We start from the raw sequence: 21,123 nt of genomic DNA on the forward strand, positions 1-21,123 counted from the left end.
CCCCGCGCGCTTCTCGGCTGCGCCTGCGCGCCTGTTTCGCGCTCTTCACCCGCTTATTATTGCATTTAAGAACGCTTTACGATATGTAAATGTTATCATAATTGAGTACCTTTTTTTTTTAAATAAATCACACAGTTTTTGAGCTAATTATAAACTATTTTTTAAAGTATGTGAACGGTTGCCGTGGCAACGGTCTGTGTGTGTGTCTGTGCGGACAGCTGTCAAAGGTGATGCTGCTCTCTCCGTGTTTCAATCGCTAACATTATTTTTTTTTAAGCCTTATAAGTTAACAAAGTACAACTTTTACACATTCACATTCAAAACACACACCGCGGTGTCCGCTATTGCCGTTCGAAGTGTAACTTTTGGCCATTGTGACATTTAAATATCCCTGTAAGTATGCAGTACTCAATCTTGATTTCGTTTTTTTCGGTAAATTCACGTCGGTAGTGATTTATTTTATACCTACGTGACTTTACCGATAGAACTAAAGCGTGTACAGTACTCGTATGCCGTGGTGTAGTGAACGCAGCGGCCTTGCAATCCAGCGAGCGGTCGCCTCGTCGACATCCCAAAACAAATAGGGCCTCTGTCCTCCACCCAGCAGTGTGAATGGGTCACTCTGCAGTCCGTATACAGGAGGTCGTGGGTTTGACCCCGACCCTGACGCCTGCTGCTGTATATTTGGAGTTTGCGTGTCTCTCTCTCATCATGATCACGGTGGCTAGGAGATGTTAACTACCTCGCCTGGTATACAGGAGGTCGTGGGTTTGATGCCGACCCTGACGCCTGCTGTATATTTGGAATGTGTGCGTCTCTCTCTCATCATGATCACGGTGACTAGGAGATGTTAACTACCTCGTCTGGTATGCAAGAGGTCGTGGGTTCGATCCCGACCCTGGCGCCTGCTGCTGTATATTTGGAGTTTGCGTGTTCGTTCTCCCCGTGGTCACGTGGATTCTTCTCCGGGCCCTCCGGTTTTTCTCTCCACATTTAGAATCAACATCACGCGTTTAGAATATTTGGCTGCGGCTATAAATTTCTATATGACAAGCCGCTTCATTTAGCAATAATTTATGACCAGGTCGCTTCTGAAAAACAGCTGTATAGCTCAGTGGGCTTTACCTGGTAAAATACATTTACATTGTTTCGTTTTATAACCTCTAGAGTGCATAGCTCCAAGTGGTTACCTTATATCGGAAGAGCGTTCCAGACGGCCACAGAAGCGCATCTGAAAGCGTGCGATGCGGTGACCGTTTTTGTTCGATGGCCAGCCAAATCCGCTGCTGCGAGGATTACCGGAATTCGCGTGATGGCTTATGCTCCTTGACGAGATAAGCAGGGTATTGCGGTTCATTTGTGGCAAACATTTTGTGTAAAGAATGCAACCTTATGATATATTATTTTGGCAAACGAAAGCTAATGTAGCTCGGCGACCACTTGAAGGACATGGCCGGATCTGGCTGTCTCCGTCACGACACGTGCCAAAGAATGTTGTACACCCTGCAGCTTAGTAATCGTTTTTGCCAGACATCCCGTAGAGTAGTGAGTTACAATAATCGAGCCTTTCGATACTGTGCTGCACGAGGTGAGCTGGGAAAGCCAGGCAAGTGCAAGTCTGAATATGACTTCTTCCTTTTGGTCTTGTACAAAGGCAATTCAAGTATACAAGTATTCATAGCTCGGTTTGAGCGGTTATAAAAACAATACATCTATTATCAGAGCATGTTTGTTTGCATGTTTTGCCACAAGTACGTGTGGTTAATGCAGTCTTGATGCCTTGCAAAAGGTATCTATTTGGCGTTTGAACATCTTAACACCTGTTTTATTACCATGAAGGGTAAAAAAAAGAACTACTCTTATCATTGTCATACTTTGATACCGACCAAAAAAATGTCCCATAGATGCAAATGTGAAGGATCCACGAGGCTTTCAACTCTGCACTGTGCGGCAGCAGCACTCATGCAGTGGATCTGCAGCAAGGACCGCCAGCGCTGCATGATCAGCCCGAGGCCACCGCCACCGCACGGCCGTTGCTCGAAAACTCGTCGGCAAGCGTCGGAGCCGCGCGCCCTCCTGGTTGACTCCGGGGAGCTGGTCGACCTGCCGGGCTGTCACCGCGACACTCGCGTGCGGCAGGTGAAGGAGCTCCTGGAGATCACAGCCGGAATCCCGAGTGACCTCCAGCGGCTGAGCTACCTGGACGAAGGTGATTGATACTGCGCGTGCGTGGCGTCACCTCGCGAGATGGGTGGCTACGGCCAAAGGAGAGATTTCGTGGTGGCACGGTGGCTCGGAAGACTGACATTGTTTATCTGCTTACCCACCTACGCGTATACCCACTTAACCTACCTCCTCGTCCATCGCCACCCACTCGTCCCAAATTTTCATTCCTCACAGGAGACCTGGCAGATGAGGCCACCCTGTGCTCCCTGGACACAGTGGCAGGGGCAACGCTGGGCGTGCGCGTGTGGCAGCATGACGGCTGGCACCGGCTGGTGGCGGCTGCCCTCCGGGGAGACCCAGAGGTAGGAATCCACTTCCGTGGTGTGTCACCACCTGATGCCCCTCGATCTTACCCGTGGACAAAGTAGACGCGTCAATGAGTCAGTTGAGTTCTAATTATAATAACAACCAATCTCTTGCCTTACCTCGAAGCCTAACTAGCACTAATCCTACAACTGACACGAACTTGAACCCTATCCCATCCCTTATCATTTCACCCAGCTGCCATTTCAATTTTTTTACGGGTTTTTTCTCCCAATTACAGTGTGCCCTCGAGATACAGGTTTACATCGCTTTGTGGGGTAGATGCGTTTCAAAAAGAAAACGGTGTGCAAAGCGAAATCACAAAGCGTATACAACACGCACACACACGCAACGTTGTCCCACGCCCGACCGCAGGGCCGCATGTGAGTGAATTCAAACCGCTTACGGCGAAATTTTGGCAGAATTAGGTTAGCAGCATATACGCGAGATCGCACAAACTAAACCCGCGTTAAACGAGAGAAACTTTTACTGGACCAAGTCAGGGGTGGTGTGCCCTGGTATATATATAACAAACAAAACCATTGAGACAACCAAATGTTACAAGATCATTCTTTGACGCACAATCCAATGCTATAGTAGTCTAGTTACTGCACTATACAGAACGGAATTGGGACTGCCTGGCACGTGACATTCTGTGCAGCATGGAAAGGCAGCCAGCGGAAAGTCAGCATTGCTTGGCATGAAGCGAGAAAAAATTGCTTTGGGAGTGCGATTTTTTTTCTTTAGGTCCCCCATTAAAAAATAAACACCCCAGTTACGCGTGGGCACTGCATCCACCGACGTAAAATTCCGACGACACACTCGATAGCGGCACTCGCGTTTCTTTGAATACCAGCTCACTCGGCCTGCGCGCAAACATTCCCCCCCCTAATCGCCTCCCGGCCCTAGGTGCTGCGTCTGGGAGTGACGGACGACCTCAGCTACGGCGACTTCCGCACCCCGCACGCCGCTCGTCTGGCAGCCGCCGACCTCTCGGCGTGGCGCTCTCGGCGCGCGTTCGTGGCGCTCTTCGCCGCCGCGCACCGTAACCACGCCGGCCTCGTGGGGCTCTTGCTCCGGCACGGTGAATGTCACACGCCGGCAGGGGGAGGTACAGCAAAAACCCGCGACTCCCATTCGCACAGTTAGCTACGTACGGTGCGGCAGAAAGTTCAACATACGTACGTACAAGCCGCCACGCTCTGGGAAGCATAATGAGACCAGTCAAGGTAGCAAGATGATAACTCCCTCGCCTGACATACAGGAGGTTGCGGGTTCATTCCTGACCGCATGTTCTCTCGCCCGGTGGTCGTGTGGACTTTTCTTTGGGTCCTCCCGTTTTGCCCTCCACATATAGAAACATGCGTTGAGATTAGTTGGCGAGTATAAATATTCCACATGATATAAGCCACTTTGATGTGTGGCCAGGTCGCCTTTGAAAAAGAGCCAATAGTTCAGTGGGCGTTACCTGGTAAATAGTAGAAATAGTTTTGCTGAGAGGTTAACACAAACTCTGCTAGTATATCAAACATCTACTTGTACAGGCTGTTGTCAATCCACTGCTGGATGAGGGCCTCCTTATGCCTTGTGGCTTGTGGAGATAATTGGACCATTCTTCCCTCTGCTGGTCTGTGTGGATTGGTGAGGTGGGGTGCATATACATTGAAGCATGGTACTTTAAAACTGTATTGTGATGCATTGCCTTCTATTGAAAACGTATATATATGTGGACATAGCAGCGAGATAGGCAATGACATGGCCAAGTGGTAGCCTATTCGCCGCTTTTTGACTCGCGGTTAGAATCCAGCTGCCGCCCTGATTATTACTGGGGGGTGTGTAATAACCATAATATGCACCGCGTGCCTTTGAATGGATGTTAAAGATCCTGTGATGTAACTCGCAAGAGTATGCCATTGCGTCAGGGTCCACATTATCCTCAATCGAAAATGGCACGCAATGAATGAATCAATTGGGATTATCCGTAGCAACCATTGCACCCCCTGGCCCGTTTGCAGGCCAGGTGCTGAGTCATCTTGTGCCCACAGAGACATCTGTCACTTGGGGTGCCCTATCAATGTTTGAGACATGACAATGACGATGGTCTGCGAGACGCTACATCAAACAAAAACTATAATCATTCCACAAATGCCCTTTGCCCGTCACTCCCCATCGTGCATGCAGGCGCAAGCGCGAGCGCCACCACCCCTTGCGGCCGCACGGCCCTGCACGCGGCGGCCGCCAGCGGCAGCCTCGAGGCCTTGCACAAGCTCCTGCGGCACGGCGCCCCCACGGACGCCCGCGATGCCGCGGGGCTGACGGCGCTGGAGCTCGCGCGCCGCTGGGCTCCCCGCAGCGCCGGCGCGGACCACGCGATCTTCCGCTTCGTGTGGCACGAACGGGCGCAGGCGATGCGGCCGCCACCGACGTGGCTCGACCCCGAGGAGCTCATGGCGCACCAGCGCTTCGACTCGGTGCTGCGCACCACCTTGGACGGGCGGCGAGCGCAGAGGTACCAGGCCTGCCTGCTGCCCGTGTGTCCCGCCAGGGGGCCGGCGGGACAGGGACGGGGTCGCGGGGGCAGGAGGATGGGGAGGCCCTCGGGGAAGAGTTCACGTCGGTGAGAAGAGCTGTCGTGGGCAGGCGCGGCGAGCGTGGCTGTAACTGCACCGACTGTGTGTGGGTGTGCCTACGTTGGACTTCTTTCGCACCATACGTAGCCAACCGTGCTTATCGGCGGTGCGGGGGAAGCAGAGCAACCTAAACACAAACAGCAGTTCTCAAGAAATTCGTTTTCAATCTATATTTAAAAGTGCATTGCTCCAGTCAGTGGCTTCCTAATGTCGGAAAGGAAGAGCTTTCAGATGCGCAGAAGTGCATCTGAAAGCACGCGATGCAGTGACGGTGTCTCTGATTTAGCAGTGCGGTCAGCTGCACCACAACACAATTTGGAATGACACATGGCCGCAGGTTTGCCCACCACTAGCGGAGGCCGTTAAACTCCCAAACACAGAGAAAACCCTCTTTAGAAAGGACCCTGCCAAAACATTGCAATGCAGAACGCGGCTGACCGATTTGGGCTGGAGACTTATTAAGGCCTATCAGAATGGCATATTATTATTATTATACAGGTGATACATAAAATGTACCTTTCACGATTATAGAAGAATTATAATGAGACAGAAGTTGGAGTTGGAGTGATACAACATGCACGTATCTCTCTTAACTCTTTGGCCTCTTTATGTGCCCCAAAAGCTGCATTTAATGTACTTTCTTTTCTTTTTAAAGCATGTTGTTATGTTTTGTAACTTGCGCTTGTACACACACTTGGTCGAATGATTTGTTTTCCAATTCGTTGCATTCATCCAAACCCACAAAGCATTGTGGCGAGATTTAATTGTTTTGAGATGTTATGTTGTATGTTGTTAAAGATCACTGGGGCTTTTTGGTTTTAAATAACCTGCGTATCTAAGGAACGTGTTATCAACATTTTAATTATGATTACCCCTTTCAAAATGCTGTCTAATGACAACTCTTTAACAATCTATGATACATGTATGGACACCCTGTACGATCTAATGTTTTCTCAAAATGTTCGTGATATTTTTGTTTAAGAGCTCAAAAGGCGCGTTACCCGCTCTCCCACAGTTTATAATCTGACAGACCAATGTGTTACAGTGGTTTGTAGATGATTGAATGAGACGACTGGCATCTCATTCGGCACACCAACACATACCTGTCAACCCCTTATCAGTGCCTACCTTATTACAGACCAATTTATGCCCTTATAAATCTCAACGTTCATCCTGTAAAGTCCCATCACAAGGGAGAAACACAGATGTAGGGGTGTCAGGGGAAGGATTCCCACCAATAGATGGGTTAGTGGGAGGGGTGATCGAAGAGATATAAGGAGAGAACGGGCGGGAAGAAGGGGCCTTTGGCGGGAACGAGATTGGGACGGCTGGGGGACAGGTGTGGATGGAAGGGAAGGAATAAAGGACGAGACCCCTGCAATCTGGTGTCGGCTCCTACTTTACATCTGGTGGCAGCGGTGGGATCTCATGGCTACAAAGAAAAATCCCCGCGGGAAAGAGCCAAGGGAGGAGGAAGCAGGGGCCGGGGATCCTTCCCATCCCGGGCAACAAGGGGGCCTGCTATCAGAAGCAGCAGCAGGGGGCCCGGATCGCCTGGAGGACCCCATGGAGGACCGCATGGCCCGCGTGGAGAGGGCACTCCAGGAGCTCCTACAGAGGCTCCCTATGGGGGACCCGCCAGCACCGGGACCCCCACCCCCACGCGTACTACGGGAGGAGAGGCCACGGGACCCGGAGGCCGACCAGCCGGCCGGGCAACCAACCTCGTCACGCCAGCCGCCGCCGGTCCCGCCAAAACCCCCAGGGCTAACCATCCAACAGGGAGAGCAGGTGGCCGGACGGCCGCGTCGGCTGGGGCCCGTCGACAAGTTCGTGGCTGAGGAAGAAGACTGGGAGGAGTTTGTCCGCCGATTCGAGGCTGCCTTCCACGCTCTCGAGTGGACAGACGAAGAGGCACTACGAGCGCTGCCATCCGTTCTGGGCAAGGAAGCACTCGCCTCTTACACCTCCCTTCCCTCGCACAGCAAGACCACGCTACAGGCGGCCTACGAGGCTTTGGGGGAGATCTATTGCCCGGCGGAAGGAGCCTTTAAACGGTTCCAGGATCGCCAGCGAGGGGCTAAAGAATCCCCTTTATCCTACAGGGGTGCACTGCTCGTGTTGGCGAGGAGAGCTTTCCCTCGCCTGGCTGAAGAAGCGCTCGAGGATCTCGTGGTCGAGCACCTCATCGCCTACGCTTGCCGCGCCGGCGTTGTAATGCCCGTGGTGACGCCGGGGGAACGCACCTCGCTGTGGGCTGCCCGGACCATCCAAGCCCACGAGCAGGTCATGGGCCGGGCGCCACCCGTGGGCCCGATAGCTGGCGCGGCGGGGGGGAACAGCCGAGCCGTTGCCGCGGCGCTACTGGGTCCAGCGACACCAACCGCCGAACCTGCACCGTCGCCACAGGCTGCCTGTGGAGCAGCTGGGGACGGACCCCCGACGTCTGAGACGGAGCCATCGCTACGGGAGGTGTACGCGGCGATCCGGGGACTGGCGGAGCAGAGGGACCAGGGGCGCGACCAACCGCCGCGTCGCTGGCAGCCGCCTCTACAACATCGCGCCGAGCCCCCCCGACGGAACGCCCCGTGGGTCTGCCACCGTTGTGGTCGAGAGGGGCATGTGGCGAGGGGGTGCCGCACAGAGCCGGAGGCCGCCAACGTCACCTGGAACCCGCCGGGGCCGAACGCCGACAGGATCCAGGCGAGTGACACCGTCCCGCCCGGCCTCTCGGTCGGGCCGAGCAATTATAATTCCGACGCCGCGAACTTACCGGGAGTCTCCTCGGGGTGGGCGCCGTCGGTGTCGTTCCCCGGTCCCCATTGTCCGGGTCGGGGGAAGGGGATCGCGCCGGGGATAGCGCCGGGGACTGGGATTGCGTCGCGACCAGGGGTGGCGTCGCGACCCGGAGTGGCGTCGCGAACGGACGTGACGTTGCATCCGGGAGTGATGTCGCGGCCAGGAGTGGTGTCGCGGATCGCGCCGGGAATTGCGCCGGGGCCGTGGACCACGTCGGGGATCGCGCCGAGGCCGGAGACCGCGTCGGGAGTCGCGCCGGGGCCGGAGACCGCGTCGGGAGTCGCGCCGAGGCCGGGAGGGACGTCGCGGGCGGACGTGACGTCGCGGGCGGAGGTGACGTCGCGGGCGGACGTGACGTCGCGGGCGGAGGTGACGTCGCGGGCGGAGGTGACGTCGCGGGCGGGCGTAGTTTCGCCGGCGGGCGTGACGTCGCGGGCGGGCATGACGTCGCCGGCGGGCGTGACGTCGCCGGCGGGCGTGACGTCGCCGGCGGGCGTGACGTCACCAGTTGCCTGCGACGCCGGCGAGTTGCCAGGGGCAACGGCCCGGGGGCGGAGGCAGCCCACAAGATTGACAGTGCGCCCTGGAGCAGTTCCACGGGCCGCCTCACCACCGCTTTGCGGCAGATTGAGACGGAACCAGGGGGACCACGCCCCCGTGACAAAGGGAAGGGAGGGGAGAAGGGAGGGGCTCACGGGAAGGCCCACCCCCCAGTCCCCACTGCCCCCTACAATGGGGGGGGCCCCCACACCACAAGGGGGGCCCATCCTACGTCACCAAAGGGGGGCAATTTGCACCACATAGAGAGCCCAGCCCGCAACCCAGGGGTAAGCCCACACTATGTAACAAGGGCGCGTTCACCCTGCTGCGACGCACTCCAAAGGGAGGAACCCCATCTTCAGTCCATTCACATCCATCCCCCATCATTTCACCATGCACCACAGGATAACGAGACGCCGCCTGGTCAGTGGCCGGACTCAGCCACACAATGGAGGAAGCTGGCAAGGCGGGTGGTAGCGGCCACGTCAGGAACCTCGGTCCTGGTCGGTGAAATCGCGGGAGTGTCGGCACGTATCTTGGTTGATACGGGGGCATCAGCCACGATCATCTCGAGCACCATGCACGAGATGCTGCCGGATAAAATCCGACCTTTAGTCCCCGTCAAGACAACGTTCATTGCAGCAAATGGAGGCAGCATGGGCTTACTGGGCCAGGTTGAAGCCCCGATACAGATTGGGCAGCTTTCGGTAGCAGGACCCATCCTTGTCTCCGCAACATTGCCCGTACCCTGCCTGTTGGGGACGGACTTTCTGAGGCGGATGCCAATGAAAATCGATCTGGCCAATGGGCGGGTGGAAGTCCAGGGAACGCATCTCCATTTCCTAAAGGCGGAGGGAGCCAGCCGGGGTGTACCCTACGTGCAGGCTCTGGTCAGTAAGTCTGTCTCCATTCCCCCGGCAGCCCAGATGCTGATTCCGCTGCAATATCGGTCTCCCCTCGTGACAGCCCGACCAGACTCACCCATCCTGGTGTCTCCGGCATCAGCTGCCATGGATCGCCATGCGCTGGTGGGAGCCGAAACTATTGTACAGAGGAACCAGCATCTGTTCATTCAGGTGCTGAACACCTCCGATAGAACAGCGACGGTGCAGGAGGGAACAGTTCTGGCCCACGTTAGTCCCTTGTCACTAGGAGCCCCAGGGACAAAGCCCGAGCTTGTAGGCAGCATCAGCCAGTCCGAGGACAGAGGGGCCGAATCGTGGATGGACCAGCTGGCGGGGCCTGAGCCGGGATTGCCGCCCGACCAGAAACAGCAGCTGCACTCATTATTGCATGAGTTCTCGGACGTGTTCAGCCGGGGACCGTTCGACCTAGGGCGCACAAATCTGTCGCAGCACCACATTAACACGGGAGATGCCGCACCCCTGCGCCAAAACACATATAGAATGAGCCCAATGGAAAAAGGGCACATTCAACAAGCGGTGCAGGAGATGCTGCGGGCCGACATAATTTCTCCATCCTCGAGTCCCTGGGGGGCACCGGTGGTCCTAGTCAAGAAGTCAGACGGGTCACTGAGATTCTGTGTGGACTTCCGACGCCTCAATGCCGTCACGCTGGCCGACGCATATCCCCAACCACGTATTGACGACTCATTGGATGCACTGGCGGGAGCAACATTTTTCAGTACGCTGGATTTATTGTCCGGGTTCTGGCAGGTCCCACTAGACGCGGACTCCCGGCCTAAAACAGCGTTCCGGACACCACAGGGCCTGTTCGAGTTCAACTGCCTGCCTATGGGCCTCCAGACTGCGCCGGCGACGTTCCAACGCATAATGGAGTTGGCCTTAGCAGGCCTCCAATGGGAAACGTGCCTCATCTACCTGGATGACGTCATTGTCTTCAGCCGATCATTCGAGGAACACATTGACCGATTACGTCAGGTATTCCTGCGGTTCCGGAACGCGAACTTGAAGCTCAAGCCGTCGAAGTGCCACCTTATGCAGTCGTCGGTACGCTACTTGGGCCACGTCGTCAGTGAGTCTGGAGTGGCTACAGACCCGGAAAAGACGGCCTGCGTGAGGGCCTGGGCTGTTCCCACAACGGTTCCAGAGGTACGCCGGTTTGTGGGTTTCGTTTCTTATTACCGCCGGTTCGTACCCAACTTCGCAACCATTGCCAAGCCCTTGCACGTGTTGACGGCGAAGAACCAGAGGTTTTATTGGGGCCCTCTGGAGGAAGAGGCATTCCAGCAGCTGCGATCACGTCTGACAGATGCACCACCATTGGCTTTTCCGGATTTTGGCCTCCCCTTTATCCTGGACACGGACGCCAGCGATGTGGGCATCGGCAGTGTTTTGTCGCAAGTCCAGCAGGGTCGCGAGGTGGTTATCGCCTATGGTAGTCGCGTGCTTTCATCAGCGGAGCAGCGCTACTGCGTCACACGTAGGGAACTCCTGGCAGTCGTTCACTTCGTGCAGCAATTTCGACCCTACCTGTATGGTCGCAAATTTACGGTCCGCACTGACCACGCGGCCTTGCAGTATTCGCTCCGCATCGACCAGCCTTCGGGCCAGCTGGCCAGATGGATAGAGCGCCTGCAGGAGTACAGGTACCAAGTAGTGCATCGCAAAGGGACCAGACATGCCAACGCAGACGCATTGTCCCGACTGGCGCCCCAGGGCCCTTGTGCATGCACCACAGGCGGGGCACGCTGCAAGGAGGCGAGGCCGGAGGGGACAGTCATCGCTCCCGTACGCACGGCGGAGGACGCACAGGGTGAGGTCCAGCTGACCGACCACGACCTGGGTCTGACCTTGGACGATTGGCGACGGCTACAGCTGGAGGAAGCCCCACTGCGAATGCTACGCGCCTCAGCAGAGGCAGGGGGGGAGGAGTACATCGTATGGGAGGACCTCCTCATGCGATGGGACCCGACAGGGCGCCGACGATGCCTGGTAGTTCCGGAGTCGCTGCGTCAACAATTGGTTATGGACGTACACGGCCGCCAGCTGCTGCACCTGGCGGGGCGGAAGACACTGTACACATTAGAGAGTCGGTACTTTTGGCCAGGTATGACCGCTGACGTGCATCGATGGGTCGCTACCTGCGTCGAATGTGCGCGGCGAAAGCCGCCACCCCGGGTAAGCCGGGCGCCCCTACAGCCCATCACGGTGACCAGGGTCAACGAATTGGTTGCGTTGGACATCCTGGGACCACTGCCGGTCACGCCACGGGGAAATAAATACCTGTTGGTCGGAGTCGAGTACTGCACGAGGTGGCCGATGGCGTGGGCCCTCCCGGACCAAACGGCACAGACCATCGCCGATGCCTTCGTGGGAGGCTATGTCCTTGATAAGGGGGCACCGGAGCGGTTGCTCACGGATCAGGGCAGGAATTTCTCCTCACAGCTATTGAAGGACGTCTGCTCTATCCTGGGCACTAAAAAGGTCCGAACATCTCCGTATCATCCCCAGACCGATGGGATGGTAGAGCGGCTTAACCGCACCATAGCGGCCATGCTGTCCCAAGTGGTGGACGAAAACCATTCCGACTGGGACCTCCACATTCCATCTGTCTTAGCGGCGTACAGGGTGGCCCCACACGCGGCGACGGGGTTCTCGCCGTTTTTCCTGATGTACGGACGGGATCCCGTTCCGCCTATTGAGGTGCAGTTGACGGACATTCCCGCAAGAGCCGACGCATGGCCGAAGGCACTAAAGACCTCCCTCATTTATTTGAGAGAGGCCCGCCAAGCAGCCGAGGCCGCATCGGCCACGAGCCAAGAGAGTAATGTACGGATACGGGAGAGGACAGTGACAGCCAAGCCCTTCAAAGTCGGGGACCAGGCATGGCTACACTGTCCTCAGGTGCCGGTTGGCCTCTCACCAAAGCTGCACCGACCCTGGAAAGGGCCAGTCGAGGTCATTAAAGCACTCCGACCGCAGTGCGTCCAGGTCCAACTGGATAAGCGACGATGGTTTGTACACCCCACCCGCCTTAAGCCATACATCTCTCCACCGTCATCTTCACCAACATCACCACCAACATCACTGCCAACATCATCATCATCCCTACCCAGGCCAAGGTCGCCGACCACCACGCGCCGACCGGCAGGGGGTTCGGTGCCCTGTGTTCCCTTGTCACCTACAGCACCCCATGTGAGGCCTGACGGAGCGGCGGCACGAGCGGGGGCCGGAGAGACAGCGGCGCCGGGCAAGGCGACACCGGCACCACCGAACCAGGGACCGCGACGAGAGGGCCTTCGAAGGAGGGGGCCGCCACGGTCATCTGCTGCCTGTGGATGTCCGGGCTGTTACGGGATGCTGGCTGGAGACCTGGGCAGGCCGTGCAATTGATTTCGTTGTGTTATGTTGCATTGTATGGTTGTGGGGGGGGTAAGGGCTGTCGTCACTGTCAGTGGGGGGAGGCATGGGGAGATTTAAATGGTCCATGGGGGAGGCAGAACCGAGGACGGTTATTTTTTCTCCGGGGGGGGGGGGTGATGTAGGGGTGTCAGGGGAAGGATTCCCACCAATAGATGGGTTAGTGGGAGGGGTGATCGAAGAGATATAAGGAGAGAACGGGCGGGAAGAAGGGGCCTTTGGCGGGAACGAGATTGGGACGGCTGGGGGACAGGTGTGGATGGAAGGGAAGGAATAAAGGACGAGACCCCTGCAATCTGGTGTCGGCTCCTACTTTACACAAACATACTTTGAGCCTTCACATGGACACTCCCCACACCCCAGATACCTCACCAGTTTCGATCAATAATTCTGGAATCTTGGATAATGTATCACGTGCCCCTTGTGGAGGTGGTGATGCAAGTCACTTTGGGCAAGACACTGTCCCATGATTCGACGTTAGGGGTCGCTATTTATCTACTATAACAATGATCGTAACGATCACGTCTCAGCTGTTCTGCTGGGCAGTAGCGGAGCAAGCATGGGGGACACGAGGTGCCTTTGCAACCCCCACCGCCCCCTAGTGGCCAAAGCTACGAGTTGGGGCCCCCGATGTTAAATGTTCGAGACCGTGAGAGTAATGATGAGCGACTGTGCGAGACAAATCAAATATTGGGGGCCCCCACCTGACCGATTGACTCACCCCGAGCTGGTAATGTAGTCACGACGCCACTGATAATGTAGTTACTACACCACTGATAATAGAGTTACTTCGCCACTGATAATGTAGTTACTACACCACTGATAATGTAGTTACTACGTCACTGATAATGTAGTCACTTCACCACTGATAATAGAGTTACTTCGCCACTGATAATGTAGTTACTACGCCACTGGTAATGTAGTTACTACACCACTGATAATGTAGTTACTACGTCACTGATAATGTAGTCACTACACCACTGATAATAGAGTTACTTCGCCACTGATAATGTAGTCACTACACCACTGATAATAGAGTTACTTCGCCACTGATAATGTAGTTACTACACCACTGATAATAGAGTTACTTCGCCACTGATAATGTAGTTACTACACCACTGATAATGTAGTTACTACACCACTGATAATGTAGTTACTACGTCACTGATAATGTAGTCACTTCACCACTGATAATAGAGTTACTTCGCCACTGATAATGTAGTTACTACGCCACTGGTAATGTAGTTACTACACCACTGATAATGTAGTTACTACGTCACTGATAATGTAGTCACTACACCACTGATAATAGAGTTACTTCGCCACTGATAATGTAGTCACTACACCACTGATAATAGAGTTACTTCGCCACTGATAATGTAGTTACTACACCACTGATAATAGAGTTACTTCGCCACTGATAATGTAGTTACTACACCACTGATAATGTAGTTACTTCGCCACTGATAATGTAGTCACTACACCACTGATAATGTAGTTACTTCGCCACTGATAATGTAGTTACTACACCACTGATAATGTAGTTACTTCGCCACTGATAATGTAGTTACTACACCACTGATAATGTAGTTACTTCACCACTGATAATGTAGTCACTACACCATTGATAATGTAGTTACTACACCACTGATAATAGAGTTACTTCGCCACTGATAATGTAGTTACTACACCACTGATAATGTAGTCACTACACCACTGATAATGTAGTTACTACACCACTGATAATAGAGTTACTTAGCCACTGATAATGTAGTTACTTCGCCACTGATAATGTAGTTACTACACCACTGATAATAGAGTTACTTCGCCACTGATAATGTAGTTACTACACCACTGATAATGTAGTTACTTCGCCACTGATAATGTAGTTACTACACCACTGATAATGTAGTTACTTCGCCACTGATAATGTAGTCACTACACCACGGATAATAGAGTTACTTCGCCACTGATAATGTAGTCACTACACCACTGATAATGTAGTCACTACACCACTGATAATATAGTTACTTCGCCACTGATAATGTAGTCACTACACCACTGATAATTTAGTTACTACACTACTGATAATGTAGTCACTACACCACTGATAATGTAGTTACTTCGCCACTGATAATGTAGTCACTACACCACTGATAATGTAGTTACTACACTACTGCTAATGTAGTGACTACACCACTGATAATGTAGTTACTACACTACTGATAATGTAGTTACTACACTACTGATAATGTAGTTACTACACCACTGATAATGTAGTCACTACACCACTGATAATGTAGTTACTTCGCCACTGATAATGTAGTCACTACACCACTGATAATGTAGTTACTACACTACTGATAATGTAGTGACTACACCACTGATAATGTAGTTACTACACTACTGATAATGTAGTTACTACACTACTGATAATGTAGTTACTACACTACTGATAATGTAGTCACTACACCACTGATAATGGAGTTACTTCGCCACTGATAATGTAGTCACTACACCACTGATAATAGAGTTACTTCGCCACTGATAATGTAGTCACTACACCACTGATAATGTAGTTACTACACCACTGATAATGTAGTTACTACACTACTGATAATGTAGTGACTACACCACTGATAATGTAGTCACTACACCACTGATAATGTAGTTACTACACCACTGATAATGTAGTTACTACACTACTGATAATGTAGTGACTACACCACTGATAATGTAGTTACTACACTACTGATAATGTAGTTACTACACTACTGATAATGTAGTTACTACACCACTGATGATGTAGTTACTACACCACTGATGTAGTTACTACACCACTGATAATGTAGTTACTACACCACTGATAATGTAATCACGACGCCACTGATAATGTAGTCACTACGCCACTGATAATGTAGTTACTACGCCACTGATAATGTAGTTACTACACAACTGATAATGTAATCACGACGCCACTGATAATGTAGTTACTACACTACTGATAATATAGTTACTACACCACTGATAGTGGAGTTACTACGCCACTGATCATGTCATTACTTCGCCAATGATAATGTCGTTACTACACCACTGGTGCTGGATAGACAACCTCATCACATCGTAACAGTACTGCAGGGACTTTCAGGACCGTGATCGCACAAAGCAACTCGTGGTAACGGCCTGGGTGGCTCAGTGGTAAAGCCAGCCGCTCGCCATCGGAAGGTTGCGAGTTCAAAATCCCGGTCGATAGAAATGATCTACCAATTTTGTGGGGAATTTGGCGGAGGTGGATTTGTGGAGAGTCTCCGGCACGTCAACCATACGGATGTGGCATTTCCGCCACTTGGTCAGGGCTGTAAAAACAAAGAGCTTCAACGCTAATTTGAATAAAAACACATTTTGGTGTACATGGTCATTTACGGTATTATTTGATATGGGATCGATTGGCCTGTAGTAGTTAGGTCTTCAACAGCACAGCCAATCCAAGAATAATTTATATTTCACTTTAAATAGTGTGTATCGTCAGAGGCTATGCAGCGTTTGGTGGATTCTCACGCGAACGGAAATATGTCTCGGCTCGTCACTTTATGAATGCGACTGGTTACAATTTTTAAGTTCGTAATTACAGGCGCACGGACAAAAATATGGCACTTGAAATTGTTTTTTTTCCAAAAGAATTCCCAAAGAAAAAATACTTAATTCTGGTGTCATAATGTGTTGCATGTCATTACATAACAACAAGACGAAAAGACAAAGATCCCCCGTATAGCCTTAACAGACTAATGGGGCAAGTGCTGTTAGCAAGCACCTTTGAAGGCCGGCATGGCACACGAGGGGGTGAGTGGCCAGCAACCACGCCCGGCCGCCTTTGTCTCCCCAGTGGCGGTGTTTACAAATTGCACCAGGTACTAATTTAAGGTTGAGTCGACCTAGGGGAGGCCCAGGCCCGGTTACAATCGTCACTGGTGTTGGCCATGAGCAGGAATCGAACCCGGGTGACCAGGTTCGTAGCGCAGCACGCTAAAACACACACACAACACACTCTTAACACCAATATATATTTTTTAATGGCAACATTTTAATGGCATCAAGGAGTGCTGCCTTACTGAATCCCAGACATCAGTAATGACATTTGACTGGTTTTGGCATTTTAGAAGTTTTCGAACTCTTTCCGCAGCGAACTCTACTCCCCACTAACTCCGGGGATGGAAACCCCGATAACCCATGGGCTGTATGCAAACCGCAACTTCATTTCAAAGGGTCTGCGGTCACATGAAGCCTACCGATTCGAAAGGGCCCCACAAATAATATGTATCCATCACTGCAAACATCCGAGCCACACTCAGGGGAACCTTTTCAACCTGGCAACAACATTCTTCACGTGAACTCGGTCATCCTCCCAGCAGCTTTTGGGCCGTCTGGAACGCTCTTTCCTTCTCGTGTTAGAACGTCACTTGGAGCTATGCACTTTAAAATTATCAAGTTGGAAAACTAATTTCTTTAAAACTCCTTTTGGTGTTCAGTGTGTTGTCCTTCCCCTGGCACACTCCCATTAGCAACGGTTGGCTACGTACGGTGCGAAAGAAGTTCAACATAAATGCACAGAGGATGGCCAGCGCACCTTTCAGTGTTTAAGTCTAAACATTCCAACACGTTGGTGTTAACACAACTACATCTTAGCAACACGTGGGTGCGTACATTCTTCATTTGTATTCTTAATTGTATTGCACTCCGGGCCTTCTGCAGTGAGTAAGTGGCTGAGGTGTGTGTGTTTAAATGTATTGCCGTCAAAGGTATCCAAAAGATAAGGATCAGCCCTGCTGGAAACTCTTCACCAAAATACACAACGAGCAAAAGGCTGTAGAATCACAAGGGGAAGTGAAATAAAACCAACTGGAAAAAACCTGCAATGTTATTGACCACATTTGAGGTCATTGCCACACATTTTCCATACAATAAGACTTGACTGTGGTGTATTCTAGGCTTTGCTATGTTTTGGTTATATTATGATGCAACGTAGTTTTCCAAGCCGTTATTGGTAACGCAGAACACCACCAAGAGATAGCATTGTAATGCTGAACGCCACACTTCAATGTTGTGAGTCCAACCCTGTGCTGGTTTTTACAAGGTCCTGGGTGTTGCTGTGAAAGCAGTGACATGTGACCACACAGACAAAGATCACCCTTAAAGCCTTAATAAACGTTAGCGGTAAGTTCTGCTCGTGAGCACATATGAAAGCCGGCACTATACACGATGGGGTGGGTGGCCAGCACCACGCCCGACCACCTTTGTTTCCGCAGTGCCAATGTTTAAACACTGCACCAGGTACTAATTTAAAGCTGAGTCAACCTAGGCGCGGCCCCTGACCGGTTCAGATAATCGTGACGGGTGTTGGTGGCCGTGAGTGGGAATCGAACTTGGGTCGCCGGGTTTGTAGCGCAGCGAATTAACCGCTGCACCACTGCTCCCCACGTTACACGTGATCAAAACGCACACACTTCACCAGTTGGACATTTTTCAGGACCCGTGACATACCCACAACTCAAAGAGCAATTTTTTTTGAGGCAGCATTCCAACACGTAGTCCATATTTTTGCTCAAGTTTGTGTTGTATTCAAAATGCAAACACCACGTGGCATTTGCTAAAACCGTCAAGCAAGAGTTTGGTAGGCATATTAATAATATGATGCACACATTCTTATGGGACAATAAAACATGGTATATGTACAACAGCCAAAGCAAACCATGGCAAACAAACATACTGAACACAATTTACAAAAGGTTCATTACGCACTCGTAAAATAACCTTTTGCAAGCGTGGGAAAATTTCACCGCACATATGATGCCGGCTTCCCCACAAACAAACCTCATCAGTCCGATGACGCCAGAGCTCTCTCGTGTCCGAGCGAAAAATGTCTCGCAAAAGCTGAATATTCACGGGGCATCTCAATTTGAAAAAGCCACAACGCCACTCACGTGAATGCAAGTGTCGGTTGCAGCTACAGTCACGCGTTTTCAACAAACGTCAATGGAGTGCAATCTTCTATATATATAAAATCGCAAATCTGTCTGTCTGTCTGTGTGTCGCCGGACCATACGCAGTTTCATTGGACGGCGGTTGCCCCTGGCAACGGGTAGCGACGCATTCGCTGCGGGATGGACGCCATTTTTTATTCCCGTTAAAAATATGCGTACGCATTAACACGTGACTCTGAGGTAAATTCATAAAAGTTTCACGTCCTCTTCACCCCCCCCCCCACCCCAATGTGTGCAATTACTATTATAGGGTCGGTAGATAATAAAATTATAGCGATTAGACAGTATTATTGTAGCGCGGGAGGGGGGGGGAACGGCACCCGTACCCAGCCTCAGCCGGGTGGGCAATTTAGGCGAGGCCGGAGGCTCTGCACGGTACTAGGACTCGACACCCCACCACACTATAGGCCGTACATATTACTGCACAGCGGCCGAGGAGATCGTGGCTGGGGGGGGGGGGGGGTCAGGGGTAGCAGCCCATCTGTGTATATATGTAAGGTTATTAAGAAATATATTTTTCACCCGGGCAACGCCGGGTACTTATGCTAGTATTCAATGTTTTTACGAAAAAACTGCCAAGACTCCTATGAGATATAACTGTGCTTTTCAGAGGGCCGAGTATATGACCGGTGTATCCAAGGCATATACTTTGAGTGGGCTTTGAGACACTAAAACGATTCATTCAACTGTGGGTAGGTATAGATATTTTAATATTGATAAGGGAACGTCACGTGCCAAGCGTGTTGTTTTTTTACTATTCCAGTATAGTCTTCAGAAAGTAAATCACATCGCAAGTTGCACATGGGCTTAGGTTGGTCTTCGTGGAAATAACAGCGTTTGGTTGAAGAGAATGGATACAGCGGGTTACATCCCAAACCCCTAAATTAACCAAATGTGCATTTTCTTGTACGCAGCCGCGCGTGCATAGCTCCTTCATAGGTTGGCAGAGGGTGTTCATGTCAACGGTGGCCCCGTTACACACGCAGTGCATGCACGTATTGCCCCGTAATGTTTCTCTTTCTGAGCGCACCACCCGCCACCTCCCACGATCCACAAACTTGTTGGGAGGAGGAGGCGGGGGTGATGGCCTTTGGTGCCATGTGTGTTACAAATGTGAGGTCCGGGGTTTTAAAAAAAAAACACATTTTTGTAACTTCTACCCACATTTTTTGCATTCCAAGTTGGCTAGTGGGCTGCACGGCCACAAACGTGTTTTTCGGAGCCGCTTCGAACATGCCTGTATGTACACACACAAAGACAAAGATCCCCCGTATAGTCTGAACACACTGTTGGGGCAAGTGCTGTTAGCGAGTAGCACCTGTGAAGGCCGGCACGGCACACGAGATGGTTGGTGGCCAGCACCACGTGCGGCCGCCTTTGTCTCCCCAGTGGCGATGTTTACTACACACCGCACCGGGTACTCATTTGAGGCTGAGTCGAACTAGGGGAGGCCCAGGACCGGTTAAGACAATCGTCACCGGTGTTAGCCGTGAGCTGGAATGGAACCCGGGTCGCCAGGTTCGAAGCGCAGCGCGCTAACCGCTACACCACCGCTCCCCGCTACGCACACGCGCACACACACGTGGGTTTGTGCGACACGCGCTTAAATCACAAGGCTTGCCACGAGTGTCTCTCGCGATCCTTATGCCCGCCGAGCGTTTCTGTTCGTGTCGTAGCAACCCAAGTACAACAGCGACTCGTCACACGCGCGTCCGGATCTACACGGAGTCGTGACCAGCACCCAATTGTGATGTACGAATAACATTCAGACAAATACATATTTACGTTTCCACTGCTAAGGTTGGCCGGAATTTCATCACACACGGTTGTGCGTATGATGAGTCACGTGAAGAAACACAACTCGCTTATTCAAGGGCACATTGAGTGACCCCCCCCCCCCCCCCCCCCTTTAAAGTTGCTCATTTTCTCTCTGCCACTCCGTTCATCGTCTGTGACGTTATGCACACTCACAGGCGGCTCGACCTCTACGGCCTTGATGTGCCGTCGAAGGACCGTTGCCCGAAACGTCGTCCACTATATACGTTCCTTTCAACGCAGTGTCATCGATGAATGCGTTGAAGTTTTTGTTGTTGTTTATTCGTTGTGCGATAATACACCGCGTGTCAACACGGTATCGGGAAAAAATCAAACGTTTCACTTTACATAGGCTGGGTTCATGTTTTTGATTTGACAGTACAGTATCAACAAACACTTCCCTCTGCACGACCAATAGTTTCATTTCGC

The 21,123-nt window shown here is 52.1% G+C and overlaps 1 protein-coding gene across 1 annotated transcript; it reads left to right on the plus strand.

The window, feature by feature from the left end:
* Nucleotides 1–217: 217 nt before the first annotated feature.
* On the plus strand, nucleotides 218–20,613 carry ANKRD60 (ankyrin repeat domain 60). The gene is made up of 7 exons (XM_061574777.1): nucleotides 218–393; nucleotides 1,955–2,209; nucleotides 2,401–2,528; nucleotides 3,439–3,613; nucleotides 4,711–5,146; nucleotides 7,265–8,200; nucleotides 20,556–20,613. Exons 2-7 carry the CDS (start codon nucleotides 1,963–1,965, stop codon nucleotides 20,611–20,613), a joined length of 1,980 nt encoding a protein of 659 aa, XP_061430761.1. The 5' UTR covers nucleotides 218–393; nucleotides 1,955–1,962.
* The last annotated feature ends 510 nt before the right edge of the window (nucleotides 20,614–21,123 follow it).

This window comes from Lethenteron reissneri, chromosome 56 (genome assembly GCF_015708825.2).
Source record: "Lethenteron reissneri isolate LAM-NWPU_2019-01 chromosome 56, ASM1570882v1, whole genome shotgun sequence".
In the NCBI taxonomy this organism is placed as follows: domain Eukaryota; kingdom Metazoa; phylum Chordata; class Hyperoartia; order Petromyzontiformes; family Petromyzontidae; genus Lethenteron; species Lethenteron reissneri.

What these genes read in the sequence shown, in the direction of transcription:
- ANKRD60 (XM_061574777.1), top strand. Translation starts at nt 1,963, where the DNA reads ATGCAGTGGATCTGCAGCAAGGACCGCCAGCGCTGCATGATCAGCCCG. An exon ending in CCCTCCGGGGAGACCCAGAG is followed by an intron (nt 2,529 to 3,438) that starts GTAGGAATCCAC and finishes TCCCGGCCCTAG; the next exon opens with GTGCTGCGTCTGGGAGTGAC. An exon ending in GCGCCGAGGCCGGAGACCGC is followed by an intron (nt 8,201 to 20,555) that starts GTCGGGAGTCGC and finishes TTCGTGTCGTAG; the next exon opens with CAACCCAAGTACAACAGCGA.